General features: G+C 54.5%; 7 protein-coding genes across 7 annotated transcripts; 2 read left to right on the top strand and 5 right to left on the bottom strand.

Moving 5' to 3' along the window:
• Positions 1–609: 609 nt before the first annotated feature.
• Positions 610–2,503, top strand: IWZ02DRAFT_497556 (uncharacterized protein; the record flags this gene model as incomplete). Its single annotated transcript, XM_066770190.1, has 7 exons — positions 610–908; positions 962–1,066; positions 1,116–1,134; positions 1,180–1,212; positions 1,260–1,386; positions 1,439–1,636; positions 1,696–2,503. Exons 1-7 carry the CDS (start codon positions 699–701, stop codon positions 2,501–2,503), a joined length of 1,500 nt encoding a protein of 499 aa, XP_066625622.1. The 5' UTR covers positions 610–698.
• Positions 2,504–3,040: 537 nt separating this feature from the next.
• On the bottom strand, positions 3,041–4,131 carry IWZ02DRAFT_373225 (family 53 glycosyl hydrolase; the record flags this gene model as incomplete). Its single annotated transcript, XM_066764690.1, has 2 exons — positions 3,041–3,914; positions 3,968–4,131. 2 exons carry the CDS (start codon positions 4,129–4,131, stop codon positions 3,041–3,043), a joined length of 1,038 nt encoding a protein of 345 aa, XP_066625621.1.
• Positions 4,132–5,418: 1,287 nt separating this feature from the next.
• IWZ02DRAFT_192312 (uncharacterized protein) lies at positions 5,419–6,001 on the bottom strand. The gene has a single exon (XM_066762455.1). It carries the CDS (start codon positions 5,901–5,903, stop codon positions 5,520–5,522), a length of 384 nt encoding a protein of 127 aa, XP_066625620.1. The 5' UTR covers positions 5,904–6,001; the 3' UTR covers positions 5,419–5,519.
• Positions 5,842–11,184, bottom strand: IWZ02DRAFT_192309 (uncharacterized protein). Its single transcript, XM_066762454.1, has 4 exons — positions 10,597–11,184; positions 6,975–10,548; positions 6,821–6,927; positions 5,842–6,773 (listed from the first exon to the last, which is right to left on the bottom strand). Exons 1-4 carry the CDS (start codon positions 11,000–11,002, stop codon positions 6,025–6,027), a joined length of 4,836 nt encoding a protein of 1,611 aa, XP_066625619.1. The 5' UTR covers positions 11,003–11,184; the 3' UTR covers positions 5,842–6,024.
• Positions 11,185–11,808: 624 nt separating this feature from the next.
• Positions 11,809–13,546, bottom strand: IWZ02DRAFT_468283 (aminonitrophenyl propanediol resistance protein; the record flags this gene model as incomplete). The annotated part of the gene is made up of 4 exons (XM_066768617.1): positions 11,809–12,300; positions 12,347–12,666; positions 12,714–13,396; positions 13,467–13,546. The coding sequence occupies 4 exons, from the start codon at positions 13,544–13,546 to the stop codon at positions 11,809–11,811; spliced, it is 1,575 nt and encodes a 524-aa protein (XP_066625618.1).
• Positions 13,547–13,790: 244 nt separating this feature from the next.
• IWZ02DRAFT_415747 (DNA polymerase delta, subunit 4-domain-containing protein) lies at positions 13,791–15,081 on the bottom strand. The gene is made up of 2 exons (XM_066765775.1): positions 14,480–15,081; positions 13,791–14,433 (listed from the first exon to the last, which is right to left on the bottom strand). The coding sequence occupies exons 1-2, from the start codon at positions 14,876–14,878 to the stop codon at positions 14,266–14,268; spliced, it is 567 nt and encodes a 188-aa protein (XP_066625617.1). The 5' UTR covers positions 14,879–15,081; the 3' UTR covers positions 13,791–14,265.
• IWZ02DRAFT_192277 (HIT-like domain-containing protein) lies at positions 15,079–16,360 on the top strand. Its single transcript, XM_066762453.1, has 4 exons — positions 15,079–15,184; positions 15,238–15,694; positions 15,740–15,930; positions 15,989–16,360. Exons 1-4 carry the CDS (start codon positions 15,127–15,129, stop codon positions 16,219–16,221), a joined length of 939 nt encoding a protein of 312 aa, XP_066625616.1. The 5' UTR covers positions 15,079–15,126; the 3' UTR covers positions 16,222–16,360.
• Positions 16,361–16,617: the final 257 nt, after the last annotated feature.

Here is a 16,617-nt window from a genome sequence, read left to right as displayed (position 1 = left end):
TGACCATTGCGTACCTACCAGGGTTTGCCTAAACGCCATAGATCTCGCACCTCATATCCATCTGTCGCAGGTGGGTGGACCTCACATCGCCATGGCGAATTAACAGTCCCATGGCCTGCCGCGGCTTGGACAAGCGTCTTCCGCGAGAACATGACCCCTACCCTCGCTCGCTTTGCCTCCGTACTCTGTGGCCTAAGAGTGGCTGTTCAGCTTGCGTGCAGACGTCGTCTCTTCCGCCCGCTCGCCTCTTCCGACAGGGCCTCTTCAACAAGGTGACCTCTCTACCCTCGCATCCTGGCCTAATATGCCGGGTTCCTTCCCAATCCATGCTTCTCGAACCCTTCTTGATCCAGCTCTCGTCTTGCTTTTTCCGTCTCTTTTCAGTCCTCCAACAAAATTCCAAGGGCCCAGTCACTGTTTTTCCTCCTGTCCAGCCCTCTGATAAACTGGCAACTCCCTTAGCCCCAGGGGCACAGCCACGGTGGGTGCAGAAAGAAACGAGACGTCTCCTACCTCGTCAAGGGAGCAGTCGTCCGCGATAATAGCCGCGCCTAAGGAGCAGTCGTCTACCTGTAGAGTACTGTCACAACAGCACTTGGCGAGCCGTTGTACACACCGAGTGTCATTTCTTTCTGCATCACTGTGCAGCCGCAGGTCTCTCTGCTGCCGGTCGCCCGCCGACGATCCTTCTTCTGCCAATGTCGACGCTGATTGGCGACCTGCATCCGGAACTATGGCCAGAACCCAATCATGTCAACCCGCACACCAGAGTTGCCTTGATTCTGGCTGTGATGATACCGCAAGCCTTTTTGGTGGCACTCTTTTGTACGGGCCGCATCTTGTCCAAGATTTTGCGCAAGTCGGAGCATGCCTTGGCATGGGATGATTGGTTGATGGTGCTTTCAGGAGTAGGTATATTTGACGATTCTGCGGGGACAACATCTACTGACCTCTTGCACAGGTTCTTATATTAGGAGTTGATTTTTTGGGCTGTTATTCAACGTTGTATGGATCAGGATACCACACGTGGGATGTTTATCCCGAATGGATATATCCATGGGGTCAGGTATGTTCCCTATTGTCCATCTACTGTAATCTGGGTCTGACTTTAGTAGATTGATTTCGCTACATACTGTGGGTGGTGATGAGCAAGCCATCCTACTTTACTGACCAAAATAGGGCTCTTTGTCCCCAGTCTTGCTATTACAAAAGGTGAGATCTTCTCTTGGCACTCACGGTCTAGGCTAACAGCTGTGCAGTTTCCATTTGCCTTTCATATCTCAGACTCTTTCCCTCCCGAACAAACCAGTGTTTCTGCTGGTCTATGATAGTCACCCAGACGGTTTGGTTCGTGGCGTTTTTGGTCGTTTTGGCATCCGCGTGCCGGTAAGTACATCTTGGCTTCTTGAACGATCCCCACTGATCGAGTATCTACCAGACCCATGTCAGCGTTCTGGAAGTTGGACAAACAAAAAGATAAATGCATGGATCTCAAGGCCATTCTCCTCTTCCAAGCCTTCTTCAACAGCGTCACCGACTTCTTGGTCTTTCTCTGGCCGTTGCGGATAATATGGCGGATCCAGCTCCCTCTCCACCGACGCATCGGACTGGTAGTCACATTTGGCTTTGGATGCCTGTGAGTCGCTCTCCCAAACAACAAAATCCGCCAGTACTGACCCGGACATGAATGAACAGGGGATGTCTCGCAGGAGCCCTCCGAGCCTACATACTAAACCAATACTTCAAATCCAACGATCCATTCTGGATGACGGCAGCACTATGGTGCATTATCGGCGGCGAAGGCAACTTCGGCGTCGTCTGCGGCTGCCTCCCCACCCTCAAACCCATCATGCAACGCATCTTCCCGCGCTGGTTCTCCGCCGGCAGCAGCAGCGCAGCGCACTCGTCGGGTGCCGGCCTCGACAACTCATACTCCCACAACACGACGTCGTCGCGCCGCCGCCAGTGGACGCACCCGCCGCCCCACACCGTCGCCGCCGGATACCCCTTTCAGAATATCAGCTCCCGCCACTCGCACTCGTCGTCGCGCCAGTCGCGCCTCAGCTCGCTCAGCAGCGCCGGCGCCATGAGCTGTCTCGCCGGCGGCCCATCCACGGCCTCATCATCTCTCAACAAAGAATCTTCCTCGAACGAGTCATCAACGCATCACGAGCACCTGCGCATGCGGCCGCACTACGACGACGGCCAATACGAAGTGTTTGCAGGCCGAGCCAGCAGAGGCGCGGGGCGCTACGAGGGCCGCGCAACGCTGCCGCCGCCCCCCGATACGGGGATTAAGCTCACTCATACCTTTACCATGCGCTCGGAGAAGCAGCAGGATGGCATCATGTGTTGTGACGACGATGACGGCTCGGAGGAGCTGATTTTGCATGCGAGTGGTGGGGGTGGTGGTGGTGATGGCGAGACGAGTGGGAAGCGCGCGTTGAGCAGGTGCTATTATAATGATAGTCATAGTCGCTCGAGGACGAATACGACGATTTAGCTGGTTGATGTTTGATGATTGGGGTGTGGATGTGGATCCTCAATTGGCAAGGGTGGGGAGGGACTGGCACAGCGAGTGAAGAAAGAAATGATGTTTGGTGCGGACTACAGCTCGTCGAGCGCAGTTGCGATGGCAGACGACTGCTCCCTAGGTGCGGCTGGGACGGCGGATGACTGCCCTTTAGAGGCTGTCGCTTTTCTTTCTACACCCACTGTGCAGGAGTCTGGGGGGGGGGGGGGGCGGGCGATGACGATGGCGCGTGGTTTTGTGCTTCTTGCAATATGGCGTTCGTAGGTTGTTGTTGCGTGATACCAGCGCTACGAAGGCACGTGTTTCTTCTCTTTTAGGAGTTGCTGGCTGGCTGGTAGGTAATTAGTTTGTGCGGCAGGTGTCAAATAGAAAGACACTCTCGAGGTCTGTCCGTCGCGGCGGAGACATCCATTACTACAGGTTCGACACGAAAAAAGGTCACAACAGCTGCACAGGAAGTCCAATTGCACACGGCCCGCCACGTCATGATAGGCACCTTTGCTCTACCTACGACGAATACATGGAAACGGACGAGAGAGCCGTGGCGTACGTCGTCGGCCAGTCGTCCCAGTTGACGTCAAACGTGATGGCCGAATCGCAGTCGCTGCCAAGACCCGTGTTGTTAATGAAGCCAGGCTCCCAGTAATAGATGCCCGCGCCGTTGCTCACAGCCTGCAGCTTCTCAACGATGGCCTGAACCCACTGCGTCTGGCCCACAGCGGAGACGGGGTAGTCAGCCGAGAGCGTGACGCCGTCGCAGCTGACGGGCCAATCCGTCTCAGCAACGTAGACGGCGGTGTCGGTGTAGGTCGACTCGAGCCAGGAGAGGGTGGAGGCGAGGTTGTCGAGGGTGGCATCGGTGCCGTAGAAGGGGTAGAAGGACAGGCCGATGGCGTCGACGTCGGCCGTCGTGACGGTGTCCTCGTCGAATAGCCCCTCGAAGAACCATTGCACCGTCGCTGTGTCCCACCCGTTGTTCAGGTGGATCATGACCTCGGGCTGATTGACGCCGGCGCTGACGGCGTCGGCGACGCCCGCGCGCGCCGCCGACCACAGCTTCGCGAAGCCGCTGAAATCGTCGTTGTTGATTTGGCCCAAGGGGAAAAGGAAGCCGGATGGGATTTCGTTGCCCAGCGATAGAATGGCTATGTCAACGCCGCCGTCGGAGAAGGATTGCAGCGTCGATTTGACGTACGAGCGCACGTCGGACGCCAGCGAGTCGATGGAGCTGCTCGACCAGCTGGACGGAATGGCCTGGTTGGACGGATCGGCCCACGTGTCGCTGAAGTGCATGTCGAGGAAAATGGAGTATCCCTGCTTGGAGAAGCGTTGGGCCAGCTCCAGAGTGTAGTCGAGACCGTACTCATTTCCGGTCCAGAGGCTGCGAGCGCGTTAGATGTGTTTGGTTTTGAAAAGATGGCTTTCTTGACGTACCGCAGACGCACGCTGTCCATGCCGCCTGCTCCTAAAATGGCCTCAATGGTCGAGGTTGAGCCCGATGCCGAAATCCAGTTGGCGCCTTGGGCCGTCTCCATGTAGCCGGCAGAGGAGAGGTCGTGGCCCTTGTAGAAGGCGGCAGCGCTGCCAATGGCTGCCATGATTGGCAGAAACATGTTGAGGAGCATCTTGTAATGTTGTTTACGCAACACGATTGTTGCAAGATCCAGTAGCGCAACAGGCAAATCTAGCCAAAGATGGAAAGTTTGGTGAAGAAGACAAAAGACTTGGAGACGCAAAAGAGGGGAGAAAGGTCTTGTACGCTGGGATAAAAGGCTTGCTTATAAGCGACACGTCCCTGACGGGCAATACTTGCGCACAGAAGCAGCAGCAGTGGAGTCGCCAAAATAGGTAGACAGGCGTTATGCGACACACGGGCACTATCAGGCCAACAGAAACAAAACGCAAGAAGCGAGCAGCCAGCGACGCGCAAGGTCAAAAAGGCAAAAAAAAGGGGATCGACCGACCAACCTGTCTGTGTCAATCAGTAACAAGGAACTCGAGACAAGCTCTCGACTACAATGCCGACCGCCCACACCCACCACGCCCCATCCCCTCACTCGCTTGTCGCGTGTCGTGGCATGGGATGCTCCTCCAGCTACAAGCACCTCTGACTTCGTCGATCGCTACGCTGCTGCTTCTGTCGCTCGGAAGCCGGCTTCGGCCATGTACGTGACGATGTGCAACGTGCCTCCAGACGACGAGACGTTTCGAAACACCACCTACCAAACACACGACGTCGAGACGCCCGCCCGCGGAGATTGCGCGGGGACCAGACGAAGCGAGCGCAGATCGTCAGATCGGCTGGTGCTGGCGATGATAGGCGGGTTTGCCTGTGCCGGAAAACGACCATTTCGGCCGCCGGGCCGGACGACGGACGCTTGGTGCTGTTTGTTTGTTGTTGTAAGCGAGTGATGGATGGGGTCTGTCTGTTGTGCTTCTTTTTGTTGTTGGCGTCAGAGTCGCGGAAGAATTTGTTGAGATGGTTTTTTCCTTGGTCGGAGAGAGAGAGAGAGAGAGAGAGAGAGAGAGAAGGGTAGGAAGAGGCCGGAGGACGGACTCGAGGACAACGGACGAACGTGTTTTCCTACGAGATGATCTTTGGCTTGTCTTGATTCCTGCTCGCTGCTCTCTCCTCCAAGTAGTCTCCTGATTAGGTAGGTCAGTCGGTGTCTGGGTATGTATGCAGATATTCGACCGTCGCTTAAGCGACTGTTTGGTCTTTGACTTCAACCTACCCTGTCCTGCCCTGTGTTGACTCTTCGCCGACCTACAACTTACCACCTACCAAATCAGGCGTAGATGAGTACTAATGAGTTCAAACCAGCGCAAGCCATGAATGTCTACAGGTGCGACTGAAAAAAAAAAAAAAAAAAAATTAAAAGAAATAAGACGAAAGACGCTGCAATTTTTTTTCATACAAATCTGACAACGAAGTCACAAAAGCCAGCAACATCAGTATATTCTACAACCCAATTAGAAACCAACCTCACCACGACTGCCTTAGCACACACAACAGCCCGCTCAGAAGCGTGCCACCCACCGACCCAAAGCCCCATAATATCCCTTTCTTCACGACCCACCCTCGCAATCGATCAATCCATCCATCCATCTGTGCTCCAAACATGAACCGCGCCTTCAAAATCGCATCATGAACCAACAACGTTAAGAGCAACAACAGATAGTACGACACGCACGCACTGCCAATGACGGCAAAGATACTTTCTCTGCTGCCTGCTGTCTGCTCTTGACTCGACTCTAGGACAACACCGCGTGGACAAGAAGGACCAACCAAACACTGTAGTGTAGGTACGCCACCACACAATCCGACCAAGCAATGCCACCGCCGCCGCCACCCACACCATGTCTTCATTCATGCCCAGGTCCGGTTTGCCAGTACGCTGCGCCGCGCCCGTTCATCACCTCATGTCTTCATTCAGTCAAGATGGAAGGTCGAGGTTGATTCTTCGCCATCCACGCGCCACGCGCGCAGTTTAATCCACATCCTCTGCACGCGTCTCGGGCGCCTGCTTCTCCTTCTCCTCTACCTTCTCCCCCTCACCCTCCACATGCTCCTCCTCCGCCCCTGGCTCCTTCGTCGCCGACTCCTCACCACCATCCTTCTCCTTCCCCTGCTCCGCACCAGGCGGCTTAGCGCTACTCCGCCTCGACACATCGCGGGGCTTAGCCGCCTCATCAGGGAACAACTCAGGCAAAAGATTAGGCAAGAAGCGATCAAGCTTACTCCACGTCTCGTTCCAGAGCTGGGCGGTGGCGGGCTGCTGGTCGGGCGGGACGAGGTAGCCGCCGCTGGACATGACGAGCAGGATGTTCTTGAGGGACTCGGGGACCGACTCCTCCAGGTTGTCGCCCTGCCCGCTGTGCATGAGGCGGTCCATGATGCTCAGGATCTTGAGCCAGAGGTCCAGCATGCCGTCCCATTCGGACAGCGCGACGAGGTAGTGCAGGAAGATTTTGCAGAGGAGCGTTGCTACCTGCACCCGCGTCTCGCCCATGCCGCCCGGATCGCTTTGGTAGATTTCCGGCTTGAGCAGCTGGTTGATGAGCGGGAAAAGCACCTCGCCAAAGATCTTGGTCCATTCCTTGTGGTCTGGCGATGCCAGGTCGTTGGACAGGAGCGTGCGTTGCAGCGACGTGAGCGCTTGGTGCCGGATTTCGCGGCATGGGTTCAGACATTGCGTTGTGAGGCAGTGGAAGATGGGTGACCAGTAGGCGTTCCAAGCTACACACCGTTAGCGACATCTCCGTATTGTGATAGAGGAACATTACCCTCGTTCGTCTCGAGTTGAGACTGTTGGATGAAATAGGGGACGCGGCTAGTCAGCTTGAAGACAATGATCATTGCATTGGATCCACGAGAAACGACCTCATTAGTCCTGGAGATCTGTTAGCGAAATCCTCAAAAACAAGCATTCAAACTTACTGTGCCTTCCTCTTCGGCTTGGCACCTTTTCGCATGGCAGCTGCATCCAGTCTCTGCTGCTCCAGCGCACCAGAACTCCCCGCAGTGGCAAAGTCATTGAGCAACGCAATCGAAGCCTCGTAATTGTCAGCCGAGATGCCCGGCGGAGTAGACGAAGTCAGATTCTCCATTATTTTGAAAACATCGGCTGCCGCATCTGGCAATGTGTGCAGAGCGCGTAGCAGTGACCAAAAGTCCGGCGAATTTATCAACTCGCTACGAAGGCTGACGGGCCCGTTGATGCAGTCCAAAAGACCCTTGAGCAGGTTGGGAGCAACGTGCTTGAGCGTTTCTTGATCGAATCCTGCAAAGCTGTGGAGGATGACAGGAGCGCGGATAAAGTCGTAGTCGTTGCTAGCGCGCAATAATCTCAACAGGTAATACACTGTCCTTGACAGTGTCAAAGGATGAATGTTGCTGTAGTCGCGGACGAGGCTTTGCAAAGCATCGGCGACGTCCTTGCCCAATCCTTCAACCGTCTCGGCATCCCTCAAAACGAGCACGGTTGCCAGTTCCATGGCAAATACCAGCGAAGGATCGTAAACGGGACCCTTTGGCTTGGCCTTGTTGCCGTTTGGTCTGACAGGACTCGGTGCGGGCAGCTCAGGCCTAACGACAATGACACGAGGCGACGAGTCCTCGGGGAGCTGGGAAAGTAATGTGTCGACGAGAGAATGAAGCGCCTCGACAGGCATGCGGCTAATGTGATTCAGGATCTCTGGGAAATCGCAGGCATGTATGCAATCCACTGCACAAAGGGTATACTCAATCTCAGCCTCACTCGGCTCGGGCGGCTCGTCGCTTGCGAAACTGAATATCGAGCTTGTAAACGTCGAAAACAGACTGGTTTCGTTTTGTCTCTGCTCGCGGTCGATGACTTGAGCAGGGGGTTGGAGAGGAATTGGAGGAATTTCGAGCGAGTTGCGCAGGTAGGAGAGTGAAGAGGGGACGAGTGAATTGATGAACAAGTTGACCATGACGCGGACGAGGTGACCCCATCCATCGCGGATGAATGGCTCGTTGCCATTGACGATGCGGAAGAGGAGGACTGTGGCGAGCTGAGCGCGATCGTCACGGCCAAACCGCACAGCAGTCTCGCTGACCATGATTTTTTCGCTCTTCTTGTCTGCCTGGACCTCGGTATTCAATGTAGTGCTCGGCGGCACTTCTGGTGCCAGGGTGCTAATTGAGCTGAGAGAAAAGACGATGCGGTCCAAACAGTCGGTGAGACCATGCTTTGCTGCAATCTGCGCACACTGGTAGAATCCAGTGACAACTCTGGAAAAGACTGCATCGTCCGAGGCCGACATGAAGACGTAGGAGAGGGTCGCCAGAATCGGCCGCCACGTCGCGGCAAACATGTCCGCGTCGAAGAGGTTCGTGTCACAAATGACGAGGTCTGTTGCCGAAGAGACCTTCATTTGCAACTCTTTCCATGCATGGTCATATGCGTGCTTGTTGTCATGCTCCTCGGGCAAGATAATTTCCCGCGTCTTGATCGAGTTGTAAATGGCCTCCAGGTATTCGGGATCAAAATCCTTGCCACCATTGACGCCACGCAGATTGCGCGAAAAGTCCTCCAAAGACATGCGCTTCTGCGATTTCAGGTTGGGGTTGTGTTGGTCGGTATTGAGCATGATAATGGCATACGTCAAGACGTAGACGGCGTCTTTGTCTGCAATTCCTTCTGGTGTTGCGTTTGCGCAGTATTTCTCTGCGAATTCAGTCACAATCCTCTCAATCAGCTGAGATTCTCCCGGCAGGCGAAACGTGTTGAGGAGCTCTCGCAAAGCCTCGTCCACACGCTTGCCTGCAAAGTCAAACGACTCCATAAACGCCGCCAATATGCCCTCGTTTGATTTTTTGGAAATGAATTCTCCCACAATCTTCTTGTCCAGTCTTGTCGTTCCTCTGATGAATGACGCAACGGCGAGAGGATCCGACGGGTCTTTGATGATGCCTTGGGACGCCAAGAAAGCAATGCCAGCCTTGGGATTCTCGTTGAACTTCTTTGCTCCGCGAATAATGACCTTTTTCTGAGCCCGCTGCATCCTCAAATCCTCCAGGGCAGGGTACCCCTCGATGCTGGGCTCGTCCTCCAGTCTATCAGCAATGATTTGAATATAACCCAACAATGCATCAAGACACAATGGCGGTACGTTTGTCGTGCTCCAAGTTGCGGAATCTGGAAATGCGTTTCGCGAAAGAAGACCAATCATGTCCATGCACAAATCACTACGATCAATGTCGCAATCGTAGTTGATGAAAAGCTCAACCAGGAACGAAGGTATCCTACAGAGTGCTCCAACGCTTTCGACCATGGCCTCCCGGGCGTCGGGTTTCCTCGAGCCACCTTCCAAACCAAGTCTTTGCCTGTCCTTGACAGGCACCGGCGTTGAACGGCCACTGTTGGATCCTGATGAAGGAGATGGCTTGACAAGACTGGGAGATTGCGGAACACCCTCGTAAAGTGCAGGATCAATGCCGGGCTCTTGCGGAATGTCGACCTTGGGGAAGAGGCAGGCGACGACGTAGGATAGGAAAAGCTCTTGCTGGAGCTTGAGAACGCCCCTACAAGTCGCAAGGAGGGTGTAGGCGACTCGCAAAGACTCGTTGAGAACGGCAATATTTTCTGAACGGACAAGCTGGAACAGGTGGCGACAGAGGGTATCCTTGGCGAGTGATGCCAGGCTCGGATGACTTGCGATTGAGGGACCTGCAACTTCGAGCGCCACGTCCACGATCCGCAAGGCCATGATTCGCATAGTGTCGTTGTGCTGTCGATCATCTGGATTCAAAAGATCCACCAGCACGCGGAACAGCTCTCGAATCGAAGGAAGCGAATATGGCTTGACAACAACCTCCTCCTCTTCCTCTGACGACCTGGTAAGATCCAATTGGCTGGTATTGGCATTGGGACCAGAACCATCGTCGCCGCCGTCGGTAATCTTTTCCAGACTCGACGATGAGCGCGACGCCTCTGGTCTGCTCCCAGGCAATCCCAACGAAGTCCCCGTGGTATTCGGATCCATCTTGACCGCGTCCATGTCATCCTTTGTGCTCTCCTCGAGCGCAGCCGGATCCTGCCCAGCTTCAATCTCCAAGTGTTTTAAGCGCTCGAAAATCACCTGGCACATTGTGACCATGGCAATTTCGGCAGACCTCCGCAGCACTTCGGAGAGGCGGACCTGACAGCACATGCTCAATCCCGTCTCCATCATTTCGCAAACGCTCTCGTCGCTGAGAACGTCTCCAGCTGGACCTGAAATCATGAGCTCCATGAGCTTCAGTATTCGCAGTAGTACGATTTCGTCTGCGGCGGTGTCGGTCGCTTCGAAGCGACAGTGAGTAATGGCTGAAGACAGCAGCTGCATGGCCGAGGGCAGCCGCGGAGATTCTCTTCCAACAATGTTGTAGGAGAGGAATTTGGTAATTGCAATGAGGGCCAAGGAGGTAATCGGAGCGGACGTGGAGGACGAGCGTATGACTTGGAGAAATGGGTGGACCAAAGCGGGCGTGTCAAACGTGTGAATATCTATTCATGTCAATCAACAATGATCGCACGAGGTCCCTCTCGACTTGCCTTTGCAGCCCTTGAGATCACTCCGCAGACGAGTGAAGGCCGACATGAGCGGATTGTCTTGCATGCTCCTCCCCTTCTTGCCGCGGAGGCCCCATCTTCCCGCCAGAGCATCCTCGCCTGCGCCCAGCTTTATGCTTGCGGCGTTCCTTTCGCCTCTCTCGATTCGTTGTATGGCGAGCGGCTTTGCGGCGCCGCCCCCGAGGATGGCCGACACGGACGACTGCGCCCACCGCGCATGCTTGCGCATAGCCGACGTGACGGTGATGCATTCGGTCACGACGAGGGCGATGGGGTCAATCGAGGCGGATATGGCGCGGGTGCGCGGGTGGAATTCTGGCATGGTGCTTTGCTGGAGCTCCTGCGAAGCGTGGATGTAAGAGTCCGCGGTCAAGCTGTCGGCGCTCATGCTGGCGGCGGTGCGTACGTGACGAACTAATCCGGGGGAAATAAAGAGTGTGGGGTAGCTAGCTGTCGGGTCCCGGATCCTTCAGGCTGATTCGGTGGTACCGTCGCAGTTTCCCATGACCAGAGCGGGAGGGTAGAGTTGGTGTTGGTGTTGCGCGCCGTAATGGCGATCTGAGATGGTGGAGCTGCTGGGCGAGCTGACATGGTCTGCTTTGGCCGTCGTCGAATGAAACACCTGGCCTCCGCCCGCCGACACGCCAAGACTATCCAAGTCCATCCGGATCTCGTCTCGGTTCGAATTCGAATTCGAATTCGAATCCTCACGTCAAGGGTCTGTCACCTGCAGGCCATTGTCCACCATCAATTCTACTCTGGCCATGGCAGCATCCTGCTTGTCCCACCTCGATATCTAACTCTTAGTATATACACCCCGCCAATTCCATACGACGCCAGGGACCTGTCAACTAAAGGAATCAAACGAAAAATAGCCAGTCAAGTCATGCTCGCAAAAGCTGCGCAGACCCTCTCCGTTTCCGGCGACGTCCCAACTCCTGCATTCCCTTCCTGCTCCTATGATTTCTGAGAGATGGAGTATGCCGCACACAGCAATGCCATCGTGAAGACAAGATGAAGTGTACTACTAATGCTGCTGCAATTGCAAGATTTTGAAACTGGAAACCTCGAAACATGTAGCTAGTCAAGTTCTACAATGTTTCAACCGAGGGGATCTTTGACCTGCGCGCCACTATTGTCGGCTTCCGATCTGGTACATGTTAGTATCCATTTCGTCATTCATCCGCGCTTCACTCACCGAGCAGGTTGCTTGGACCGAGTCTCAACCGTTTCTTCTTGCGAGAATTCCCCCCTGTTGTCCGAAATTGTTTTTTGCTTCTCGACCTTTTCCCCGGAACCTGCATCTGCCTTCTCGGCCTTGGCCTGATCTTCTGCAGTTGCGGCCTTCTTCGACTCTTCGAGTGCTTCTTTGAGAGATGTGTCTGTCGATTCGGTGGCTTTGGTCTCTGAATTCTCGTTGCTTTTGGCTTTTTCTCCGTCCATGTATTCCTTCTCAGCCATGTCTCGAATGTCGGCCTTGTCCTTGTCCCATTGATCACCTGGGTTTTCAAAAGTGTCTTTGAGTCTTTGTGCTCGTTCTTCCTGTTCCTTTTCCTCCTTTTCCTTTGCCAGTCGTTCTTGTTCCATTTCCTCCATGTGTCGTATGTCGTCCACGCTGGGCTCGTAAAGATGCCAAATGGTATAGTGCGGCAAGCCCACGACAGAGAAGCCCATTCTCTTGGCCATCTATTTTGGTTAGTTTTGACTTTCGGAACAAGGGTTTTAAGAATACCTTTCCGAAGCCTTCGGTCTCGGCGTGCTTTTCAAAAGAAAAGGCAGGAAAATGCACGCCAGCACGAAAGACTTTGGCTTTTGCCAAAATGCTAACACCACCAACTCCATCAATCTCCATTTCCATGTCCGGGTCACCGTATGGATCGCGAAGATAGGCAAGATGCGGGCGCCACGTAGCGTATTCTGCGTAGCCCTCGACAATGACGGCATCCTCGTCCAAAGTATCGGCAAGTGCAAGAGCAGTTTCGGACTCTTGCCAGGAATTAAGGTCATACGGTTGCTCACCACCAAGCCAATCAGGAAGCGGTCTCCAGACATCTTTGCCGTGTTAGTGGGTGTATTCAGCGTCCATGATGTTCACTTACTGGGAACAATAATGTCCTTGTTGTGGCGCATGAGGTCCTCCAAGATTGTAAATGGAGCAGTCTCCACATCGACATCGCGCCAGTAAACCCAGCTGTGTGTCGGACGCAGAGCTGCGCTTAGCAACCAATTGCGCGCCTGGGCCATTGACTTGCGTCGCGAGGCTTGAGCGGCAAATCCGTGTCTACTTTCAACGTCCTGGTTGACTTTTTGGCCAAAGTCCTTTTCCATGATGGAAATCTCGCCGAATTGTTGCGACGGGTCATCATTGAGTTGGAGCTCCTGCAGGAGTTCGGACAGAAGCTCGAGGGTGTTATCCTTCGAGTCGCCCACCAAAAAGGCCAAATCAATGTAGTTGTGGGGATATGTGAGGTTCCGGAGATGCGAAAAGAACATGGGAAGATGCGGCGCCGCATCGCGCAACGGTGCGCACAAGAGTATCCTCTCTTCCCTCTCCCATCCGCGCGCAGTTCCTTGTACGTTGTTGAGGTCGTAGTACCGAACGGTTTGCAGCTGGAATTCGGGAGCTGAAGAGTACAGGCCAAGTGTTAGGGCGGGAAGCACGCTCGCTCGAAAGGACGACGAAAAGAGGAGGAGAGACAGAGCGACGAGGCCCAGGACAAGGCCGATGCGGAAAAAGAGTTGTCTCCGTCTGCGTAATGCGGGCTGCGAGCGCGGTTGGAATCTGGAGTTGGCCGTCAGCATGATTGAGTTTGGGCAGGCGCCAGCTAGCGCGGGATGAGGGCCTTGCGCACTTGTGAGGTTCTATTTGGAATGTGCCCGAGCTCCCAGGACTGTAGCCGGCGTTGCCGTTGGCGAAGCCGTGCCGGTGCATCGTACTGCCATGGAGAGGTAACATGAGCGAGCGAGTAGACGACAGCTGCCGGAGTCTTGGTAGAGAGGACCGGCCGCCCCCAAAACGGCAGACGATGGCGCGCAAAGACAAATGGCACGGCGGGTCGATGTAGGGCGCGATGAATCAAGGTGGCAGGTGGTAGAGGTGCAGTAGAGAGGTGCAGGTGGATTGCGTGCGGCCGAGAGGTGGCTCCGTCGACGAGCAGGGATTGTCCTCAGCTTCGCTATGTTCCGCCTCCGCAATGTTCCTGGCTAGAACGCGCGACGTGGTAATATAGATGAAGTTAATATGGCTCAGAGTCGACAAGTCTGGTTTTTGTTGTTTGCAACTCTGTGAAATCTAGTGCTCGTTGTAAACGCTACTAAGCAATGCCGGCCAGGGTGCGCCATGAAGCCTGACAGCCCAACTAGCGCTGCGACCTTGCCTTACCGTGTCCTTATTAACTAGAGAATATCCCGCCCTTTTTCCCAAGGACTTGTTCCCGACATGAGGACCGCCAATCACATTTTGTGTCTCCTGCCCCGGCCCATGCAAATCTAGATGCGCCTGACGCCCTCACTGCCTGTCTGACCCCGTGCGCCGCCAGCCAGCTAGGGATAGCCAACGGTAAATGTGAGCAAAGTGAATCAACACCGTCGTTATCATTTTCGTCCAGTCATTTTCCATTCAGTAATTTTTTTTTTTCTTTTGTCCGGTTGTCAATCATCGGCGAAGCGCGAAGCCATAAGCTCGTCGACATGGGCACGTTGGACCCTGGTGTTGTCGCGTCCTTCCTTCATGAGGACCGCCAAGACCTCAATGGGAGGGTTGAGACCAAGGCGTTGCGCACGCTTCCAGCGCTTCTGACGCGAAATTCCGATGCAAGGCTGCACACCATTAGCAACAGGCCCTTTGTAGTTTTGAACGACTTACTCCAAAGTTGCCCGTCGTGTCGAATTCCCGCAGCACCTTTTCATGAATACTCAGACCTTCTTGGTGCACTCGCTGAGCCAACCTAGCTTCTTCCTTTTCCCTCCAATACTTTTTGATCTGCGCCTCGGAGACTTTGATAGCCTCATGTTCTTCTGGTGTCAATTCGGCTTGCGCAGTCTTTTGAGTTTGCTGGACAACGGCACGTTCGGCGGTGGTGAGCTTTTCCTGTTCATCTTGGAAGTGCGGGCTGGACAGAGTAGTCTCGCGCTTGGTTTTATCGGTGAGCTTGGATTTGTCGTTGGAAGCCTTTCCTGGTTTGGTGACTTTGTTCGACGAGCCGTGGAACGCGAGAGTGGCCTGCTTGCCCTGGACCGCCGCGAGTCCGCGTTTAGGAGGCATTGGGATGGCAACGGTAGGATGAAGTTGGTAGAAATGCGATGAATGTCCAGAGGAGTCGGAATGATTGAGGAACGAGATGATGACGAGGAAGAGGATGGATTCGGTTGTCCAGGCACCGGGGCTATGACGCTGCTCCCGGCTTGGCTTGGCACGCTAGGTAGACGCGTCGCGTGGCAGACTTTCAATTACTTTACGCGCTCCTTTGCCCAATTTGAACTCTGCAAGTCGACCGTCATCACACTGTCCTCATGTCTGTAGCCGAGGCTTTGATTCCGCAGTTTCGCCTGGAGCGGCTTCTCAACCAAGGTCCCGCCCTCTTCCCCGGATGCATCCCAGCCAGGCTGACGGACGTTGAGCAGACCAGGCGGGCCGTCGCATTTCCTTGCTCGGATCAATCCAATCCAAACCTGCCATTCTCATCGCTGAGCGGGCGGCCTTTTCGATCGAGGCCAATCACCTGAAGAATTTCAATGCTTCCTTGTCCAATGTCCAGAACCTTGGTGCCAATGACATTTATTTTTGGTTTCTGGCGCGGGCCGCTTCCGACTCCAACAGCTCCAATCAGCCTGCTGATCTCAAGTTGAACCTAATTTATCCTTGCACCGAGAAGCACATCAAAAAGTACTCTCAGCAAGGAATTCGACTCATATCCGAGACCCCTGAGATCTACAAGAATCACGTGCGGCCGTACATCGAGAAACAACGTGGCGAAGGACGGCTGGACTGGATATTCAACATTGTCGAAGGCCGTACAGAGCAAGAAGACGTATTTTATAGAGAACATGGCGAGGAGGGATTTCTTGTCCTCCCGGACCTGTAAGTGACCACCGAAAGTGTTTGCAACTCTCTTATTCTGTCTAGCAACTGGGACCGGAAAACCATGACTAGCCTGCATCTCCTCGGGCTCGTGGAGCGCAGAGACATTTGGTCCGTGAGAGACTTGCAAAAGCGGCACGTTACCTGGCTCAAGCATATGCGCGAGAGACTCTTGGAAGCCACGGTAAAGTTATACCCGGAGCTGGAAAAGGACCAACTCAAACTCTACGTCCATTGTGAGTCTGACACAGCGCTAAGGCTGAATCTCGTGTAGGGCTAATTTTGATCATCCAGATCAACCAACGTACTATCATTTCCACATCCACATTGTGCACGTGGCGCTGGAGGCGGGAGCGACACAAGCCACGGGCAAAGCGCTGGGCTTGGAAAACGTCATAAGCCAGGTCGAGAACATTGTGGGAACAGATGAGAGCGCGGGCATGTCAGATGTGTCTCTGACGTACACGGTCGGCGAGGCCAGCGAACTCTGGACAGACATTTTCCAGCCCCTCAAGGAGAAGTCTTGATGCTAAGAGGCCAAGGACCCTGCCAACGGCCAAGGGGAGCCATTTAATGGTCGCCCGTTCCGAGAGGCAAATGATACGAGGAGGTCCGCAAGTACGCCTGAAGTCCGTATAGAGCAAGAAATCAGGGGAAGGCTTCGGAAAAGTAGTTTTGCACGCCCGGCGGACGGTCGTGGTCGAAACAGGGGTCGGATTCTCAGCCGGGGTGGGACCGAAGGAGAAGGGAACCGAACAAGCAAGATTAGCGCCGAGACGTTTGCACAAGGTGCACAGTGCATTAATGACCTCTTGGACGAATCTCCACCGCGAAGAATCTCAGGCAGAGTTGGAATTCAATGCGTGTCAATTCAGGGAGAGCGTCAGCCGAGTCCAGGGCCCAGACAGGATCGCACGCGTGTT

The sequence above is a fragment of the Phyllosticta citriasiana genome, assembly GCF_038021145.1.
Source record: "Phyllosticta citriasiana strain CBS 120426 chromosome Unknown IWZ02scaffold_3, whole genome shotgun sequence".
In the NCBI taxonomy this organism is placed as follows: Eukaryota; Fungi; Ascomycota; class Dothideomycetes; order Botryosphaeriales; family Phyllostictaceae; genus Phyllosticta; species Phyllosticta citriasiana.
Note: the sequence above shows the minus strand (reverse complement) of the source record. Positions and strands in the feature narration are given on the sequence as shown.

What these genes read in the sequence shown, in the direction of transcription:
- IWZ02DRAFT_415747 (XM_066765775.1), bottom strand. Translation starts at nt 14,878, where the DNA reads ATGCCTCCTAAACGCGGACTCGCGGCGGTCCAGGGCAAGCAGGCCACT. An exon ending in ACACGACGGGCAACTTTGGA is followed by an intron (nt 14,434 to 14,479) that starts GTAAGTCGTTCA and finishes AATGGTGTGCAG; the next exon opens with CCTTGCATCGGAATTTCGCG.
- IWZ02DRAFT_192312 (XM_066762455.1), bottom strand. Translation starts at nt 5,903, where the DNA reads ATGAAGACATGGTGTGGGTGGCGGCGGCGGTGGCATTGCTTGGTCGGA.
- IWZ02DRAFT_192309 (XM_066762454.1), bottom strand. Translation starts at nt 11,002, where the DNA reads ATGAGCGCCGACAGCTTGACCGCGGACTCTTACATCCACGCTTCGCAG. An exon ending in AAGCCGAAGAGGAAGGCACA is followed by an intron (nt 6,928 to 6,974) that starts GTAAGTTTGAAT and finishes ACAGATCTCCAG; the next exon opens with GACTAATGAGGTCGTTTCTC. An exon ending in TCAACTCGAGACGAACGAGG is followed by an intron (nt 6,774 to 6,820) that starts GTAATGTTCCTC and finishes AACGGTGTGTAG; the next exon opens with CTTGGAACGCCTACTGGTCA.
- IWZ02DRAFT_192277 (XM_066762453.1), top strand. Translation starts at nt 15,127, where the DNA reads ATGTCTGTAGCCGAGGCTTTGATTCCGCAGTTTCGCCTGGAGCGGCTT. An exon ending in TTTCTTGTCCTCCCGGACCT is followed by an intron (nt 15,695 to 15,739) that starts GTAAGTGACCAC and finishes TATTCTGTCTAG; the next exon opens with CAACTGGGACCGGAAAACCA. An exon ending in ACTCAAACTCTACGTCCATT is followed by an intron (nt 15,931 to 15,988) that starts GTGAGTCTGACA and finishes TTGATCATCCAG; the next exon opens with ATCAACCAACGTACTATCAT.